This window comes from Notolepis coatsorum (assembly GCF_963971535.1).
Source record: "Notolepis coatsorum genome assembly, chromosome: 2".
NCBI classification, from domain to species: domain Eukaryota; kingdom Metazoa; phylum Chordata; class Actinopteri; order Aulopiformes; family Paralepididae; genus Notolepis; species Notolepis coatsorum.
In genome coordinates, this window is record NC_140166.1 from 208290784 (window position 1) to 208312249 (window position 21466).

Here is a 21466-nt window from a genome sequence, read left to right on the forward strand (position 1 = left end):
CTCACCGACGCCCTGTCTGCTCCCGGCTGCCCTTGGGGGGAAGGACGACGGGATGGGTCAAGCGCAGAGCTCAATCGCATCAGCGACCCTAAAAAAAATGCATGCCGAATAAAGACTTCTGAGTTAAGTCCTGCACAGGCTAACGTGCAGCCAGATAGCTTTCTACTGAACACACAGAGAGGAAACTGGTATCTATCTTCTTGTCTGCGGAAGGCTCAGACGATCTCAGACAGCTCTGACCATCCTCTCTTGGAGGAGTTTGTCCCCCTCCCCTCTGGCAGGAGATATAGGCTCCCCAGGCTAAAGAGCAACAGATTAAAATGTTCGTACATCCCCAGGGCACTAAATGCACTTAACTTCCTTTAAAATAACAGTAATGCATTTTCCTTTTCTTTTTCCTGGTTGGATTCTGTAAGATGTGATGTTTCTTGTGTTGTGTTATTTGTTGTTGTTGTTGTTGTTGTTGTTGTTGTTGTTGTTGTTGTCTCTACCACTGCTGCAAAGCAAATTTCCCCTTGAGGGACAATAAAGTCTGAACTGAACTGAACTGAGTAATGATATGAAAAGATAGATGCATTTATTTTCTATCACAAAGCTGTTTTATCAAATCACCAGCCAGTATTTCAGGTAAGGGATATGCCAGCATGTAGGCGTTATTTATTTTCTAGCGTGATTCATTCATTGACTCGTTCTGTAGAAAGCTATCTGGCTGACTTCTCCAAAGTCCAGTTAATATTATTAGCCTAGCTTAGCACAATGAATGGAAGCGGATAGTGCGGGTTAGCTAGGCGACGTCATTGTTGGATTCACTCTCGCTTTTGCTCGCCGGCTCTAGTCTTCATTGAGACAGAGACAAAATAATAATAATAATGGCCTAATATTTGTCCTCTTCGCCGTTAACTCATTCTGAGCCACGGGTCGGGGCGCCAGAGGGCGCTATTACGCCAGCGCTGTAAGTCAATGGGGAGCTTTGTTCAATTGCGAGTGCTTAAAATACATCTTATATTATGGCTATGGGTCTAATACACCCGTCGACTGTCAGTGAGTTGCTTCCAGTCAACATGCACGAAACAGATTGTTTTTTCATCGGTACATTTCCATTTGATACCGTTTTGAATATGAGTAGTTTTGGTGATTCTTATAATCCCAGGAAAAGACGCGATAATAGCCCTTTAGTGGAATACACTAAACACGTTGTAATTTTTCGCCTGATTATCGACTCTTCCTGAAATCAACGCTAGATTATCATTATTATCCTTCCTCATGCATACATGAAATGGCCCTCGTAGCGCGGCGCTCCCCCGCCACCTCCTACCACTCAACGGTAAACAGCCACACACACACACACACACATACACACACACACACACACACACACACACACGCACACACACACACACACAGACAGCTTCGATCAGGGTAGAAATAAATATCAGATCAACGCAAGATTTTATATATCTATTCTATTCACATAATATGCTTACCACTTGTATCTATTGCTATGTCCGCCCACTACAATCACGCAAGCTGTCTAACACCTGTCCCGTCTCCCTGTGAGTTGCTGTCCCGGAGTGTTGACCGAAGTGTCGGACGTCCCGTGATGAAGGCCGGGAGGATGCGACCCTCTCTGCGTGCCCTCCTGTCTCCCTGTCTCCGGCTGTCTCGTAGTGATGACCGGAGTGCTGGACGTCCCGCGATGATGTCGGGGAGGATGCGACCCTCTCTGCGCCGCCCCCTATCTCCCTGTCTCCGGCTGTCTCTGAGCGATGACCGGAGTGTTGAACGTCCCGTGATTAAGACGGGGAGGACCCTCTTTGCGCCGCCCCTGTGCCTCAAATAGATCCGCTATCAGCTCTATCTTTAATCTTTCAAAATGTTCAGTTGCTATCGCTATCAGCTCTATCTTAAATTTTTCAAAATGTTCAGTTGCTATTGCATGCACTCATCTGTGTTTCACTACACACATGAGTGCATGCTTACCAACTGTCAGTCTGCAACACTACTATCACCGACATCTAAGAAGGGAGATCCCCCCTTGAATGGCCCTTCTAAGGTTTCTCTCCTCCACATTGCCATTTTTTCCTACTGTTAGGTTTTAGTGAGTTTTTCCTTACCTTCGCGTGGGGTATGTCTGGGAGTGTTTGCATTCATTCATTTATTTTGCATTTATTTTAAATTTGTTGGACCTTATGGTGTTCTTGTTTTGTTCTTGACTTATTGTTATGTTTCTTCTTGACTTGTTTAAAGAAGACGTGTCCGGCCCATGGGGACATTAACGTGTGTTGTCGGGCCTTACAAATAAATTAGATTTATTTTTTTTTTTTTTTTTTTTGATCTTTTTCCCCCTCCTTTTTCCTCAGATTTTTTCTCCCATCCCCCAATGTTAGTCATTATGCCAATTCCCAATCCCCTTCCTGGTCGCTGCGCACCTACCCCCCACAGTCGGTCTGGGAGAGTGGAGGCTATCACGTGCTTCCTCCGACACACGTCTAGCCAATCAACCGCTTCTTTTCACCTGGCAGCGCGGACAGGACAGAGGGTGTAACGTGTGGAAGGATCACACTACCCCCCTTAGATCCTATCCACACTGAGCAGGCGCCCCGACCGAACTGTAGGAGTCGCTGTTTACAACAACCCGGACCCACCCCGCCAGCTTTCCCACCCTCTAATACAGCCAATTGTATTAGTGTGAACGGCCAGCCAAGCTGGTGACAACGCCGGAGCTGTGAGCTGGAGATTTGATTTGATTTGATATATAGAGTCCTTACCTGGTATCTGATGTAATGCAAAAGAAATAATCCAATTATCTGATCGCCATTCCAAATACTGCTCGTGGAGGTCCGTTCCACATTGCCCGGCATTGCATATGAGGGGGGGGGGGGGGGGGGGGGCAGCATCGCAGATGTAGTCCTGCCGGAGTATTTAAACCCCGCCCGCACGGCTCGGATCGTCCCAGAAAAGAAACTACACCATTTCTAATGGAGTGCAATACCAGCTGGAAGGCGTAGGCGGCGGTATTTGCCCTTTTGCAAGCTCAGACCCATTCCCTTTTAATTTTTTTGATCCACTTTTTCTCCCATTTTTCTATATTTTCTCCCATCCCAATTTCGTATCATCCAATTCAACCCTCCCCTGTCACGAACGCTGTTTCTTGCCTCCCACAAGCCGGCTGCAATGTGGACTAAGTCATACATAGCACAAGTCCCCTCCGGTACTTGAGGTAACAGCAGTCGCATCTTTTCACCTGCGCAGCTCGATCTCTCAGTGTCGAGGAGTAACGCGTGGGAGGCTCACGCTGCCCCCGACACTTCCTGATTCTACTGCGCAGGCGCACCAACCGACTTGTAGGAGTCGCTTGTTCACAACGTTCGATCCCCACCCTTCAGTTTTCCCTCCCCGTAATACGGCCAATGTGTATTACTGCGGACGACCAGCTAAACTGAAAACAATGTGGAGAGCTGGATTCGAACACGCGAATCCTAGCGTCTCCACACTGGTGGCGAGTGCCTTGCCCACTACACCACCTAGCCGCCCCGCTCAGACCCATTCCCAATGATAACATCAGGCTGGATGGATGAAAATGAATGGATATAGCTAATAAAAGAAATAACGATTAAAACCCAAGTTTTCTCGTGATTGGTGCTGAGCGGTTGGCGAGTTAATAATAATAATAATAATGGATTGGATTTATATAGCGCTCTTCATGACACCCCAGTGACCCCAGAGCACTTACAGAGTCCATTATTCGTTCATACACAGTCATACAGGTGGTGGTAAGCTACAATTGCAGCCAGAGCTGCCCTGAGGCAGACTCACGGAAGCGTGGCGAATAATCATCGCCTACGGCCCCTCCGACCACCACCAACATTCATTCACATGCATACACATTCATACGAGGCAAGTAGGTTAAGTGTCTTGCCCAAGGACACAACGGCAGTGGGATGGACATGGGCGGGATTCGAACCACCAACCCTTCGATCATTGGACGACCCGCTCTACCCCTGAGCCCCCAGTTACCCCGACTTTTCTCGTGACTGGCGTTGAATGAGTTAACACAGAATTCTCCAATACGATTGATAGCTGGGAAAGTTCACTTTCTACATGAACAACACAAATGTACAAAATAAACGTCCTTCCTGTTTTAGACTTCGCTCTTTTATTTCGAAACCCCCCGACCGGAAGTGTTATTGTTGTTATCGCTAGTTTCCAAAGGAGAGGCGAGAAACACACACGCAGACACACTCTCCCTCCCCCCTCTCTCTCTCTGAATGAAATGGAATGCATTTAGGTATCACTCCGGAATCACGTTTCAACCAAGTCACTAACGTTGCTGTCATGAGCCTACAGTGATAAAATAAATAAAATGTCCAACTCGCACAACGACTCTGCAAAAAGTCGAGTCCCGTGGATATTATTGCGAGAGATAATTCATACATATTATGAAAGCCAATGTGTTGTTTAGAATCTGTCCAGTGCTACAAGCTGGAGGGGGGTAGCGACAGTCTCTGCGGGGGTCTAAACCCTATTCAAAGCACACACACCCGCTCTGTCTCCGAGTGTGTGTGCACGTGCGTGTATGTGCGTTTACGTGACGTAAGCTGCAGCGAGTGTAGTTCTCTGAGAGAACGGGATAATTACAGTCATACAATCTAGCAAGAATTAAACCTATTTACAAGTCATATTAAGTTTAGCAAATAAGGAAACATATATAGAACATTTCAAAGCACTCAAAAATGCCATTTCTCTATTTTGACCTATTTCTGAAATGCGCGACACTTTGGGCATTTCTGAAGAATCCTCTCGGCTGAGACAAGGCGATTTTCACACCTGCTTTGTTCTCCCACACGCGGGAGCAGACAGGAGCTCCGGCCCCAGAGGGTCCATAGTGTGGTAGTGAAGGTGTTAACCCTTTGTAGTCTGGTAGTCAAAGGGTTAACCTTTCCATAGTGTGGCAGTGAACGCGTTAACCCTTTGTAGTGTGGTAGTGAAAGGGTTAACCTTCTGTAGTGTGGTAGTGAAAGCATTAACCCTTTGTAGTGTGGTAGTGAAAGGGTTAAAGAATATCTGAACTCACCACTGAGCCTGTCTCTCTGTTCTGCAGGAGATGTAGCGTTGGACCTGGGCCTGGTTCACCCCGTACATGGACAGCCACAACAACGTGCCCCCAACGGACAGACTCCAGAACGTGTACCGCCGCCTCGGGTCCAAGTCAAAACTGGCGGGGAATGTTAGTGCACTAAGTTAAATGTTCATAAACTGGTATATCCCTTTCCCCCCAGTTAACCACCTTGGCAGGCAAAATGCAGGCGTTTGCTATAAAACAACATGTTAGTTTACTGACGGATAGACTCTGAATTGTCACATGAGCATACACACAAAAGCACCTTAAGTGACTTACACACCACACAAGCACACTTATTATGCACACACTGCTGCTAACATATACCATGTCTTGTATAGTTTGTATAGATAAATACGTCGTTGTGTATTATGTCTAGTTTATAGTTTAGTTTATTCATAGCTTATTCTGTTTATATTTATAGTTTATATTTATTGTTTATATAGATAGAATATAAGTTATGTATTATGTTTACAAATCTACTATGATTGAGGAGCCGGGAGAAACAAGCATCTCACATCTTTCTGGGTGTATATAGGATTTAGAAAAGCTGTGACAATAAAATAATCTGAATCTGAATCTGAATCTGAGAACGGTCTGACTTGTTGCGCTATATGCACTCTACTTTACTTTGAATCTACTTCCTGTTAGAAACTGGCTCAATAGAAAAGATTTAATGAGCCAAATGTCAGCATGGCCCAAATTCCAAGAATCAAATAATAGTCCAAATAATTGGCAGAATAATGGTTCTACCGAAGACAGAACAATATTTAGCTACAGACATCTTCTCATTTTAAATTTGAATGACGGGCCTCTTGATATAAAGGGGATTTAGTAGCTAGTTCCATGTAATATAATATTCCATGTAATTGTACTTGTTTTAATGAATCTTTAGAGGATAATTCCGGTCATTTTAAACCTAGACCCACATTTTTTATAACTTGACATCATACTGTTTCAAACCAATATCTCATCAATCGGACCAGTTGTGTTTTTTTGGGGCACTCAAGTTGGCTGCAGCTCTCCCAGCTACAATTGTACAATTGCTACAACTGTATGAACAAAGTCCTCAATAGACTTAGATTTTTCCAAAACAACGATTTTATGTTGCACAGTTAGGCTACCCCTGTAATTACCCCTGTGTTACACAACTCACTCGTTTGTGGTCCGATTGACAATATTTATATTTTAATAATCCGCTTCCATTCATTGTGGCTAAGCTAGGCTAACGTGCAGCCAGATAGCTTTCTACTGAACGCACAGAGGAAACTGGTATCTATCTTCTTGTCTCTCTCTGGAGAAGACGGTAAGCTAATTTCCCAAAACGTGTTCCTTTATGGTAACTCTTCAAATGGAACTTAAAAACATTATTCATGCTTTGAATGAAAAAGCCTTAAGTTGTTACTCGTTGAAATTAATGCGTGATCCATTGTTGGCAATCTCCAACACCAGTGCTGGGCCACCAACCAGAACAGTCCCATGGATGAAGATGGCCAGGAAACCTGACAGCATCACAACGATCTGGAACACGTCTGTCCAGATCACTCCTTTCATACCACCCTGTTAGACAGACAGACAAGACAGATTATTGATCCAGCCGAGAAATGACACGATTTATAATGAAATGCAGTAAAGCGCTGTTTGCCGGAGTTTCCTGGGATTACACAGGATCACTCTAAAACTATACTCATATTCACCACGGTATCAAACGGAAAAATGTATGGATGAAAAAAGTTTGTTTTTTGCATGTTGACCTGAAGAAACTCACTGACAATCGACGTTGTTATTAGATCCATAGCTATAATATTTAATATAGGTTTAGCACTGCAAACACCGGAATTTATCCCCATTGAACAGAGCGCTGGCACACAACGGCCCAACGGCCATAGCGACCCCTGGTGCTGAAAGTGTTAAGGTAAGAGTTACTGTAGGTTTATAAACAATATCCCACAGGGGAAAATAGCAGGAGGAAAGGGCAATGCCCTTGTGAGGTCTTCTGAGGACAAGACAGAACCTATAGCACAACAATGAACATCTGGTACTAATAACAGGTTCTTCCTGTTCTATGTATACTCATCATAACTGCTTCAAGGCCCATGCTCTGCAGTCATTGAAATACTCCTTTAAATTTATTATTATAATTTTTCTTTTTTACATATAGCCTAGAACAGTGGTTCTCAACCTTTTTACACCGAGTACCACCTGAGAACATAGCTGGCTCTCCAAGTACCACCATATGACCGACGTTAAAATACAGTCTATTCAGCTATGCACAGTTCACGCAGGAGGCAAATGTATTCATAATAAAATTATTTATTGTTAACTTTTGTCAGACACAGCCACAATGTACAAAGTGGTAGCACTAGAACTAGCAAACTCTTCCACATAATTCTCATACAATGCAAGGGGCATTGAGAACATAATAACTAACATTCTCACATAGCAAGTGAGATAATAAAGAACAACTGTATTTCAGCAAATGTACTTAATTCAAACATACTCTCTCTCACACACATACACACTCTTGCACACACACAGTAAGTGACACACACAGTGAGAACATTAATAACAGAATAATAACCATCATTATCTCACACAGCAAATGAGAACATTATAACAAAATAACTGTACAGTATTTCATCCAAACTCTCTTTCTTTCTCTCTCTCTCTCTCTCTCTCTCTCTCTCTCTCTCTCTCTCTCTCTCTCTCTCTCTCTCTCTCTCTCTCTCACACACACACACACACATACACACACACACACACACACACACACACACACACACACACACACACACACACACACACACACACACACACACACACACACACACACACACACACACACACACACACACACACACGCACACACAGCATGTTGTTGTCCATTGACAACTCACATAAGCAGGGCCGGACTGGGGAAATAATTCAGGCTGGGAAATATAGTGTGAAATATAGTCAGGCCACTTTTTAAGCGGGGGTCTGGGGGTCCCCCACCAGGAACATTTGAGTTACAAAGACTTAATCTCCTGCATTCTGGTGCAGGCATTTTTATTTTATTTTAGCCTTTAAATGCCAGTGTTTGTGATGGGCATCACAAATGATTGTAAAAAGAAAAAAAAACACAAAAAGTTAAATAGTTTCAATATATCAAATGCAAAGTAGATTTTTCTGGGGGGGATTATTACAGGCTAGCATGTGTCAATGATTAGAAACAACACAGATCTTTTTATGGATTTTTTCGTAATGTCAGATTTAACAACAACTCTTTTCAGAAAAGTGGGAGTATTTCATTTGAATAAAAGATTTATGACTGTTTAGACTGCATTACTCTCTGTCACAGTGATCTCCTGGTTGTTCCCCACTTAGGTTATATAACTATCACACCGCTACAACTAGAAACACTGGCCTGGCCTGCTTCTAAGTTCAGTGGCATGACTGCGGACAAAAAAAAAGATATATAAAAAATATATATATAGTATATATATATATATATATTTTTTAGTACCACCAGCAGGGGGCCCAAGTACCACTGGTGGTACGCGTACCACAGGTTGAGAACCACTGGCCTAGAAGACCTTTTTATAGTCTACATTATATTAGACTATAAATGCTATAGATAACATTTTATGTCGAGTAATCACAAAAAAATATATATTTTATTTAATATTATCCACAGAGCTTTTAGAAAGGTGCGGAATAAAAGTATTGATTTTACCCCCAAAACATTATTGATTCATTCATTTATCATTTAAACGTTTTTTTGCGGGTCCAAAATTTATGTTGTTTACATGTTGCGTGCATGTATCCCCTTCCTACTTCCCAGTTCCCCCACGTGGAATGATGCACCTGATTGGGGGAAAAAAGTGTGTTTTTTCACGCTTTTTAGCTGCAACCAACAGCTAGACTAACTTTGTATAGTGGTCTGTCTGTCTGTCAATCTGTCGCAAGAAAAAACTAAAAACTGTTAGCCATGACATAGTGTATGATAGCGACATGCCAGTCACAATAATAATAGATACTGGTGATCCATCACAAAACAATATCAACAATTGGCCAGATGGTGGCACTATAATCAAAGGTTTAAATGTAGACTACAACTTTGAAAAGCCATAACTTGTACACCGTAAGTCCAATTGACATGAGACTTTGTACACATACCCAGCTATCCTAGTACACATACACATACATTAAGTGACTTACACTCCACACAAGCACAAACACATACACATTGCTGCTACTTACATTGTTGTGTATTGTGTTTACAAATCTACTATGGTTGAGTTATAGTTTATAGTTAGTTTATAGTTTATTTATACATTAGTGTAATATAGTTTGTATAGATCGAATATACGTTGTGTATTATGTTTAGTTTATAGTTTTGTTTGTAGTTTTAGTTCATAGTTCATAGTTTAGAGTATATTTATAGCTTATCTAGTTTAGAGTTATAGTTTATATTTAGAGTTATAGCTTATAGTTATAGTTTGTATAGATGTAGTGTGGTAGTGAAAGGGTTAACCTTCTGTAGTGTGATAGTGAAAGGGTTAACCTTCTGTAGTGTGATAGTGAAAGGGTTAACCTTCTATAGTGTGGTAGACAGTGAAAGCGTTAACCCTTTGTAGTGTGGGAGTGAAAGGGTTAATTGCTTTGACCTTCTACCTTAAATGAAAAAAGAAAAAAAACAGAAAAGAAAGGAAAGCCTGAAACTATAGATAATGCACCTCTAAAGCAGGGTGTGGCTCATGTGACGAGATCAAAAGACTCACCAGCGTGGTGTACACAGTACATATGATCCCAGTAGAAAACAGAGACGCCCACACGTTGAGTCCAGTAGCTGAAATAAACACAGGGGAGAGCAATCGCCATGAAACAGTTTGGTTACATTTATGCTGCTATTATACGGGCACGGGCATGTACCAAGACACGTCAGCGCGGTCCTCGGCAGCAGCTGGGGAGTTGAAATGGGGAGAGAATGATAATGTTAACCCTTTCACTACCACTCTACCAAAGGGTTAACCCTTTCGATACCACTCTACCAAAGGGTTAACCCTTTCACTACCACTCTACCAAAGGGTTAACCCTTTCACTTTCACTCCAGAAGGTCCAGGGTTCGATTCCCACTTGGGGACCAGGTTTCCATGATGCCAGGTACTCAGGTGGGGTATCTCCCAGGCCTTTCTGTGTGGAGTTTGCATGTTCTCCCCGTGCTCACAAGGGTTTCCCCCCCGATAAGATAAACCCAATGGAAAAACATGCACAACAACAAGATCGCTAACGCTGTGGCGTCCTTGACGAAGACGGACAGGAGCACTTGGATTGGTCCCCGGGGCGCGGCTCACGTTGTGCCTGTCTGCTCCCGGCTGCCCTTGGGGGGGAAGGACGACGGGATGGGTTAATCGCAGAGACGAATCGCATACATGCATCGCATGCATGCCGATTAATGACCTCTGAGTAGGTCCTAAATTATTAAATGATTATTACTCTACCAAAGGGTTAACCCTTGCACTGCCACTCTACCAACGGGTTAACCCTTTCACGGCCCTCTACCAAAGGGTTAACCCTTTCACTACCACTCTACCAAAGGGTTAACCCTTTCACCGCGACAATGCAGAAGGTTAACCCTTTCACTACCACTCTACCAAAGGGACAGCCCAGGGGTCCTATATTATTTCCAGTCAGGTGTTGTTCCAATGCTGTCACAGAGACAGTGCGTTTGTGAAGAAGTAAGTTATGGTATGGTATGGTTTATTTCTTAATCCCCGAGGGGAAACATGGTTTGCCACCAGAGCGAATACATACAAACATGAAAGAAACAGTTACATGATACAATGCACTACACTACAGGATACACAACACAATAGGAGAGCCTCTCAACACATTGCTATCGGTGTTCGTTAAAAAATGTAACCGCAGCAGGAACAAAGGACCTTCTCGATCGCTCAGTAGAGCATTGAGGCATCAACAATCTATGACTAAATGAGCTTCGCAGAGCGAAAATACTGAACAGTGGGTGGCCTTCAAAAGATAAAATGGTGTTCAGTTTAGTCCTGGTTCGCTTGGCTATGATGATCTCCAGGGGATCAGGAGGAAGGCCAATCACTGAGCCAGCCTTTTTAATGATTTTATTTATACGTTTTTACCGATATTGTCCAACTCTTAATTTCCGATATCAACCGATACCGATATATGCAGGGTTTCCCCCCCCAAAAAACTGAATAATTTCAGGTAATTAACATTACATATCTCTTGTTGTGGAATTAACACAACATTATGTATACTTTTGACAATAAATAAAATCTGAATTTGTTCTTACTTGCTTGCCTGGGTAAATAAAGGTTATAGAAATGTAAAAAAAAAAAATAATAATAATAATAATATTTTTTTTTTAAACCGATACCGATATTTTCCAATATCACATTTGAATGCCAATATCGGCCGATAATATTGGTAGGCCGATAATATCGGACATCCCTAATCCCAACCCAGCCTACCACCAACTGGTTCAACTCACTGGACTCCACCATTACTAAGTTTTACTGGAAGAATAAAAAAGCAAGAATTAATTTAACCACCCTTCAAAAAAACAAAAACCAAGGAGGACTTGAAGCACCTAACTTTCTCAACTATTATCTGGCCAACCAATTAATATACATCTACAAATGGATTCACCCTACCCAACAATACAACCCCTGGGAAGACATTGAGAAGGACGTGTGCATGGAAATCTCACCACAAGATCTGCCATTCTTTAGCACAAGCATAAAACATCACTGTTGTTTTAAGAATACAGTCATTTCCACAACTCTGACAGCCTGGTGAAAAGCCAACAAAATCACTGGTAACACACTAACCCCCTGTAAATACACACCAATCTGGCACAACCCTGACTTTCAACTCGGCAAATTACCCATATACTTCCCAGCTTGGAAACAAAAAGGCAATACTCATCTTCACCACATCTTCACAGACAACAGCCTAATCACTTATCAAGATTTGACTGAAGGATACGGCATTGGGACAGACCAACACTTCCAATTTCTACAGCTGAATTAACACTACACAGAATGATCTTGAACCACCTCCAATTATATTAGCAATGAATAAAATAACATCACAGAAGAAAATATTTTCAAAAATATACAAAATACTGGCAAGCGCAGACACTACATTCCATCTCCCCTTCACAAAATGGGAACAGGACTTGGCTTTCTCTCCCAATGCCGTATCCTGGGAACAAATTTGCACCAACACATTCACAATGACTAACAACACTAACCTTCAATTAATCCAATATAAGGTGTTACACAGAGTACATATCACACAGCACAGGATGTTTCAAATGGGATTTGCAAGCACAGATGTATGCTCCCATTGCACCCTCAACACCCCAGACAACTATTTTCATGCCACCTGGCTCTGCCCACCTGTTCAAGACTTCTGGAATTCCGTCATCAATACACTATCCCGGGTCATGAGCTGCAGCATTCCTCTCTCCCCCTCCCTCTGTCTACTTGGGGATACTACTGCTATCCATTTATTAGTCCAGAACACCAAACCCTACTCGTTTCTCTATAGCTGTTGCCAAGAAAACTATCCTCTTAAACTGGAAGACAAGAAAAAATTTGAATACTGGGCAATGGTTGGGCCTTCTCTCAAATTACATATCACAGGAAACAATCTCAACCATGGATCACATCGAAGTCTCACAATTTAATAACATCTGGGAATTGCTTGTGGATAATCTAGGCTCCTAATCATAGGAGATTGACCTGTGAGCCATCCACTCCATAACCCACCCTTCTCTCAATCCCCCTCCTCACCCGCTACTTTACTTACTCCCCTCTCTGCCCCCCACCCTTCCCTTGTCATGTGTATTCGTTGTTGTCCTTCATTGTCCTTAGTTGTAATTTGTTTGTCAATGTCTAGTCTGAGTTCTCCCCCTCCGAGAGGGCAATGAAATATATATTTTTTAATATTTTCTTATTTTTACTACTTTTTATTTAATTTTGTACTGTAAATAGTTAAAACGTATAATAAATAATAAAGTTTTCCCCCGAAGAGGGGGGTGGATGGAGTGCCCTCAAAAAAGGGCCGGGAAAAAGCAAAAAAAAAGCAAAAAGAACGTTCACCTGGATAACGTCAACATTCGCTTTGTGAGGATTATTCGTCTGCGTTTCAGACCAAAATGGAGCAAATCATTACGTAAATCGAACACTGTGAATGTATACTAATGTGCAAACAGATTGAAATTGAGATTTTTATATTTCTCGTATGAAGCACATTCTCAGGGTGAATGTAATGTGAGCCGCCGCGCTCAACTGGGGCTATTGAGGGAACAGAGGGGCTTGTCTCGCTTCGCCAGTTAATGACAAAAATGGGTCAAATTTGTTACTAATGTGAAAGATCGGATCGGGAAAGATCGGTATCGGCAGATACTCAAAATCACATGATCGGGATCGGATCGGGAGCAAAAAAATGCGATCGGGACATCCCTTGTGCGTGTATGATTAGTAAGTGCTTGCCTCTGCTAATTACTTGTATGTTCTGTTGTTCTGTTGCAGAAACCACTCAATCATTCAGTTAGAGGCAGGGTAATAGTATAAGACATAAGCAATACAATTATAGTACAGATACAAATAAGCAGTGTAAACAATATAACTCTCAATAACTCTGAATATACATGAGCAAGTAAGCAGTGTAATCAAATATGCAGATGAGGGTCTGTGTGCACTTTAAGTTATATTATAACTTGATGGACAAGTAAAGTTGACAACTTGATGTGCAAGGAGATAAGAACCCGGGCTGTATCTCGTGGTGGAGGTGTATCTCGTGGTGGAGGTGTAACTCGTGGTGGAGGTGTAACTCGTGGTGGAGGTGTATCTCGTGGTGGAGGTGTAACTCGTGGTGGAGATGTAACTCGTGGTGGAGGTGTATCTCGTGGTGGAGGTGTATCTCGTGGTGGAGGTGTAACTCGTGGTGGAGGTGTATCTCGTGGTGGAGGTGTATCTCATGGTGGAAGCGGTGGAGGTGTAACTCGTGGTGGAGGTGTATCTCGTGGTGGAGGTGTATCTCGTGGTGGAGGTGTATCTCGTGGTGGAGGTGTAACTCGTGGTGGAGGTGTAACTCGTGGTGGAGGTGTAACTCATGGTGGAGGTGTAACTCGTGGTGGAGGTGTAACTCGTGGTGGAGGCGGTGGAGGTGTAACTCGTGGTGGAGGTGTATCTCGTGGTGGAGGTGTAACTCGTGGTGGAGGTGTAACTTGTGGTGGAGGTGTAACTCGTGGTGGAGGTGTAACTCGTGGTGGAGGTGGAGGTGTATCTCGTGGTGGAGGTGTAACTCGTGGTGGAGGTGTAACTCGTGGTGGAGGTGTAACTCGTGGTGGAGGTGTAACTCGTGGTGGAGGTGTATCTCGTGGTGGAGGTGTAACTCGTGGTGGAGGTGTAACTCGTGGTGGAGGTGTAACTCGTGGTGAGTGAGTGAGAATTGTAAAGCTGACTCTGTTACTGTGCAGCACCAGTTGGGGACGCGTGAATGCTTTACCCAACGCAGTTGTGTTTCCGCATCTCTGATTGGCCAGGTAATTTCTGGTCATGTGACATGTACGCCCAATCGTGGGACCGCAAGTGTCTACACTGGTTAAGCTTAGGCGCTCTTTCGAAGTTGGTTAAGGTTAGAGTTTGTCTTAGAGCATGGCGATAGAACGCCTGCCCTTCTTTCGACGGTTAAGCTTAGGCACTCTTTCGAAGTTGGTTAAGGTTAGAGTTTGTCTTAGAGCATAGCGATAGAACGCCAGGTAGTTTTTCAGGCTGTTAGACCCGGAAATAGGAGCAGAACTTGCTGTCCCACGATTGGCGCACATGTCACATGACCTGGCCAATCAGAGCGCAAAACTCGCACGCGGAAACACAACTGCGTTGGGTAAAGCATACACGCGTTGGGGACATGCGTTACAGACATATGATGGGATTCCTGGAATTCTAATCATCTTAATTTAAATGGTAAATGGTGCATTTATATAACTGTTTTATCCAAAGCGCTTTACGATTTGTTCCTCACATTCACACACCGACGGTGGCGGCGACCATGCAAGGTGCCAACCTGCTCATCGGGTAGCAGTTAGGGGTTAAGTGTCTTGCTCAAGGACACTTCGACATGCTGCCCGGGAGGAGCAGGAATCGAACCGGGAACCTCTGGATTACCAGACGACTGCTCTACCTCCTGAGCCACTTTCAAAGTGAGAATATGTGAGTGGCTGTGTCATCAACAATATGATGTGAAGAACTGAAGATCTCAGAGGTCCTCCGTGTTCAGACACAGCAACAGACAGATGTCCTCCGTGTTCAGACACAGAAACAGACAGATGTCCTCCGTGTTCAGACACAGAAACAGACAGATGTCCTCCGTGTTCAAACACAGAAACAGACAGATGCTTTCTGGATACAAGGGGACCCTGTACCAAGGTGAGACCTGAGGGATCATCTGCTAGGAAGGATGTGGTCTCTTAATCATGAAATCTACTTAATTATATTAGCAAAATTATTGTTATTTTATTGTTGTTGTTGTTGCAGACTAATGATCAAATACCTTTTAAATATAGTCACTGAAATATCATTTTTTTTTTACTATCATGTACTTTGCTACTAAATCATCTTCTTTGCCCATATTACTTACTATGCTAATGTCTTTACTACTATGCACTCAACACGGCAGCACCCAAGTTCAACATTGTTTGACGAACATTGTTACTTGTAAGATTTGTACCATTCCTGCTGACCTGAATTTGTAAGTCGCTCCAGCTAAATGACTAAATGTAAATGTCAAATGTAAATAAAGTTTGTCTGCTAAAGCACTTACCTTGGTTGAGAATCAAGGCAGGTGCATAGATGACTATTCCTGTGTAGAGTAGCTAAGAAAGCAGAGAAACACAGAGTTAAATATGGTGAGTGCTTCAGGTGATACAGGGCAGGTGACAGCACTGCTCCCAGCCGAGCCACAGCCTACAGCAAATGTCCCGCTTGGACTCGGATCTCAAATATTTTAATTTAATTTCAAACCTTTACTCTAAAGGCAACTGAGGTTTAGCTCATTTACAGTCATGTCGAGTGTACATTGAAAATGGGGGACCCTGATGTAAACAAGACGAAAGTCTTTCTCTGGTCTGCATCCCCTTAACAATTGTATGTATTGAGCTGTACTGTACTGTACCCATTCTGCAATCTGTTAATAAAGTTTTCAATCAATTCAATCACATACAGAGTTAAGCAAAACACACAAAGTTAAGCAAAAGAAAAAGGCATATAAAACATGTACAACTTCATTGACAAAGGTTGGAGATAAAGGTTTTAAACTCTGCAACAGAGGGGAGAATCTCAAGCTTTAAGGACCGTTGGAGTTCATTCCATGAGCTATAGAGGGGCATCATAGCGAAATACAGATTTACCCTGTTCAGAGCAAACTCTGGTGACCTTAACACATTCGGTGCCAGACCCGAGATATCCCGGGTTAACTCGCCATGCATTCAGCGCCAGACCCGAGATATCTCTACAATGTTTTCATATCGATCCAGCTGATCAGCGTGTGTGGTGTTCAAGACGAATGCCGTTACTGGCCATCAAAGCATAAAATAATGACCCCCCCCCCCCCCCCCCTTTCATGCATTCATGATGAAACATAATTATATATATATATAATTATATATATATATTATATATTATAATTATATACATTTGATTTGGAAATAGTAGCGTGTCCAGGCAAGAAACGCCAACGCTTATAGTAGAATTCACGTAGCGCCCTATAACTCAGCTTTTCAGGAATTATCCCTGATCACTCCTAAACTATACAATATTCACCACGGTATAACGCGCAAGCGTATACATGAAAAAAATTATCTCTTTTTTGCATGTTCGACGGAAGAAAGTCACTGTCAAATGACCATAGTATTGTCTCCATAGCTATAATATAGAATATAGATATAGCTCTCCAAACAGTGACGCACAGTGAAAATATGCTATGGAAACCTGGCGCGTTAGCTACAAGGATAAGGCTAATGGCCGGCGCCCAATATGTTAAGGCCCAGCCAGTCACTGGAACAGGTTCCATAGATACTAAGATTCCATTCCAATAATTATGTAGTATAAGGAGGTAGCTTATCAATAATGATGTAGTATAAGGAGGTAGCTTATCAATAATGATGTAGTACAGGATAAAGAGGTAGCTTACCAATAATGATGTAGTATAAGGAGGTAGCTTATCAATAATGATGTAGTATAAGGAGGTAGCTTATCAATAATGATGTAGTATAAGGAGGTAGATTATCAATAATGATGTAGTATAAGGAGGTAGCTTATCAATAATGATGTAGTATAAGGAGGTAGATTATCAATAATGATGTAGTACAGGATAAAGAGGTAGCTTACCAATAATGATGTAGTATAAGGAGGTAGCTTATCAATAATGATGTAGTACAGGATAAAGAGGTAGCTTACCAATAATGATGTAGTATAAGGAGGTAGCTTACCAATAATGATGTAGTATAAGGAGGTAGCTTACCAATAATGATGTAGTACAGTATAAGAAAGTAGCTCACCAATAATGATGTAGTATAAGGAGGTAGCTTACCAATAAGGGCCTTCAAAATCTTTAGTTTTAAATCATTAAATAAATATGTGTACAGTTAATAAACAACTTCCCTTCACAGGGAGCAGAATGATGTCTCTGTTTTCGCTTACCGTCGCCACGAGGAACTGGATACTTCCCAGCAGCTGCATCCCTCGGCCAAATCTCATCTTCAGATACTGTGACAGCCAGACAGCTAGTTATGACACTGGAGAGAGCATCCTTCCACACGTCACACCCATGTCCTTCTTCACCCGCTTATTCACTGTGTTTGACGTTCAGCAGGTGCATTGCAGGTATGCATTCGACATCTTGTACTATTGGCACTTTGTGTGTTTGGTTAGAAAATATCATCTTTCTTTTTCGTTTATTTCCCACAACTTGTAGTATGAGGATTCTCTCACCAAACTCTGGTGCCAGTCTCTTAAAGGGCCAATCAGTAACACTAGCATAAACAAATAATGTAGGTAGTCCCACCACCACATCTTGTGGCTGTAAGGTTTGTTTACATTCATCTATATTCTGATTTACAATGGGTTAAGCACATCTGAAATAGAGTATTTTCTATCTAGATATTCAGATTCAGATTCATATTATTTTATTGTTGCAGCTTTTTTTAATGTATACATTCAGAAAAATGTGAGATGCTTGGTTTACCCCCTCCCCCTCAACCGTAGCAGATTTGTAGACAACAATATACAACGATCTATACAAACTATACAAATACAAGATAAAAGACAGTAGATACAAAAAAAATTAAACATACTGTAACCCTGTGAGGCCCTCAGTTACAAAATTACAACATCACTTTTAGCTTTTAGCTATTTAAAAAAAGTCTGTAAATGTTTATCTTAAATTGTTTAAGCACATTTACATAGTCAATGGGGACTGTTGTTCAGCCTCACAATACTATTGGATAGTAAATGTGTTTATAGGTCCGACTCCCACCCTCTGGCCTCTGAAGTCGCTGCTGGGTCTCATTCTCCAAGGACTTACGACAAAAAGGGCTTTCTCTTAGGGCCATTTCAGACCTTTTCGGGACGATTTTGGGATTCACCAACCGTCCCAATAAAACATATATAATTAATATTATATTATTATAATATATTGTCTATATTCATGTCTTGCCCGAAAAGGTCTCAAATGGCCCTAAGAGAAAGCCCTTTTTGTCGTAAGCCTGTTGGAGAATGAGACCCAATTGAATGTCTTTTTTATTTGGGCTTGACACTTGCTTTTGTGTGTTTCCTCGTGTGATAATTTAGAGTCTGTCCATCAGTAGTGTGTTTGCCCAGTAAACAGACACTAAATTATCATATGAATAAACATGAACAAACAATTCTTCCTAGCTCCTCATGTTTATTCATATGATCATTTAGAGTCTGTTTACTGGGCAAACACTACTGATGGACAGACTCTAAATTATGAGCACACTTATTATACACACTGCTACTACTGTTGAATAATTTTTTATTTCTTTATTTATCCACTGTCTTTTATCTTGTATTGTATAGTTTGTATAGTGTATATTGTTGTCTACAAATCTACTACGGTTGAGCAGCCGGGAGAAACAGCATCTCACCTTTTTCTGAATGTATGTACATTTAAAAAAGCTGCAACAATAAAATTATCTGAATCTGAATCTCTAGATAGAAAATACTCTATTTCAGACACGCTTAACCAATTGTAAATCAGAACATAGATGAATGTGGTGGATCGAACTATTGGTTTAATCACTTCACTTTCACTTTAATATGGTAAAAAAATCACAAATTGGGCCTTTAAACAATACCTTTGGAGATAAACCTCAAAGTATATTTTCTGGCGGCGGTCAGGTGGCGTAACGGAGATTGTGCTCGTCACCAATGCAAGAGGCTGCGGTCTCGACTCCCGGAGAGTCAGCATTGCCTTGGCTTGGGCTGATCGCTATACTAACTTGTTTGGCTGAGTTAGGGGGAGGGAAGCCGTGGGTGGGTCCTGGGCGTTGTGGACAGCGACCCCTACAGTTCGGTCGGGGCGCCTGCACAGCGAGGGTAGGATCTGGAGAGAGGTAGTGCGACCTCCCACACGTTACACTCTCCCAGTGAGAATCTGCGCTGCCAGGCTGGCTGCCGGCTGGCTGGGGGGGGGGGGGGGGGGGGGGGGCGCAACAACCAGGAAATTGGGAATTGGCATAACGACTAACAGTGGGATGGGAGAAAAACCGGAAAAAGGAGGGGGAAAAAGATAATAAAAAAAAATAAAAAAAAATGTCTTTTCTGCTGTTACACTGATTTCGTAGATCATTGCTGTTTACACTATAAATGGGAATTGAATGATTCCATATGTGCCGACATTACTTTAATGTGTAATTATCATGGTGTCGTATATCTTAACACGTTATCACATGTGATCATAACACCATCACGTGAACTAAGTGGGATAACAAGTGATTATGTGAAACAAGAAAAGTCACACATGTAATGTACATTCTTCCATGTAAGCAAACATGGAGTCATGTAAATCATATGTGAAATGCATAATGATTAACATGCGGAAAAACAGGATTGTTCACATGAAATTCATGGATAATTGATTTTCTTCCTGACTTCTGATACCATTCTAATTATATTCAAGGAAAGTGGTTACTTAAGGCATACCACAGCCTGATTGGTGCAGGTTAATAAGGTATACCACAACCTATACTGGTTAATAAAGTACACCACAACCTATAGTACTGGCTAATAAAGTACACCACAACCTATAGTACTGGTTAATAAAGTACACCACAACCTATAGTACTGGTTAATAAAGTACACCACAACCTATAGTACTGGTTAATAAAGTACACCACAACCCAATTGAAGCTGATTAGGCCTGTCCTCAACTAAATAAATGAGCTGACTAATAGTCAAAGGACTTCATTGACTAATCAATTAGTTGATTTAATTGACAATTTGTGATTTTGTGTTTCCCACATGCAATTATGAAGAAATACCTCTTTAAATCTTGTTGATCACAGATGTGCTTAAAAAAACAAATGCTCCATTCTCGGTCGACTATAAGAACAAACCGACCAATTAATCGAGGGCAGCCCTAATAAGAAAACATTCCACAACATCGATCGATGCTAGTTATTAATAACAGTATACCACAACAACCTGATTGGTGCTGGTGATGTCGAGTCGGTAGAACACTGGGAGGAACAGGAAGGCGGTCAAGAAGGAGCTGACGCTCTGCCCGAGGCACATGTAGAGGAACTTCAGGCCGTAGCGCGACGCCTCCACGGGGACGCCCAGCACCTGGACCGCGGACATGAAGCTGGCACACAGCGACATGCCCACGGGCACGGCCGGCATAGAGCGGCCGCCGGTGAAGAAGTCATCTACGTTGGTGGCGTCGCCGCTCGACTTCTTCTTCTTCAGGGCCTGGAACAGCCCTATGGCCATGGAGACCACCAGCATTCCAGCGAAGACCGCGTAGTCAGCCAGGACAAACCCCACCGTGGGGGGCGTGATGACAGGTGCTCCTTCTTCCATTGCGTTATTATGTGTAGATTTACTTACTGCCTGAAACTCTTCTTCTTTCACACAGCCCAGAGGAATCTGGATAAAACAAGTTTAATGATAACATTTCCATTATATTATATTACATGGATGAATTAATGAATGAATTAATGAAAACTTTATTTAACAGATTGCATAATGGGTACAATACAGTACGGCTCAATACACACAATTGTTAAGGGGATGCAGA

General features: G+C 42.2%; 1 protein-coding gene across 1 annotated transcript in view; it reads right to left on the bottom strand.

The window, feature by feature from the left end:
- Positions 1 to 21249, bottom strand: part of slc5a5 (solute carrier family 5 member 5) — a gene marked incomplete at both ends in the record, with an annotated part of 44238 nt that extends 22989 nt beyond the window's left edge. The window contains 6 exons of the mRNA XM_084308485.1: positions 5075 to 5215; positions 6525 to 6679; positions 9883 to 9950; positions 15971 to 16022; positions 17848 to 17913; positions 20872 to 21249. Coding sequence (XP_084164611.1) covers positions 5075 to 5215; positions 6525 to 6679; positions 9883 to 9950; positions 15971 to 16022; positions 17848 to 17913; positions 20872 to 21249 — 860 coding nt within the window. The remainder of the gene's footprint in view (positions 1 to 5074; positions 5216 to 6524; positions 6680 to 9882; positions 9951 to 15970; positions 16023 to 17847; positions 17914 to 20871) is intronic.
- Between the last annotated feature and the right edge of the window lie 217 nt (positions 21250 to 21466).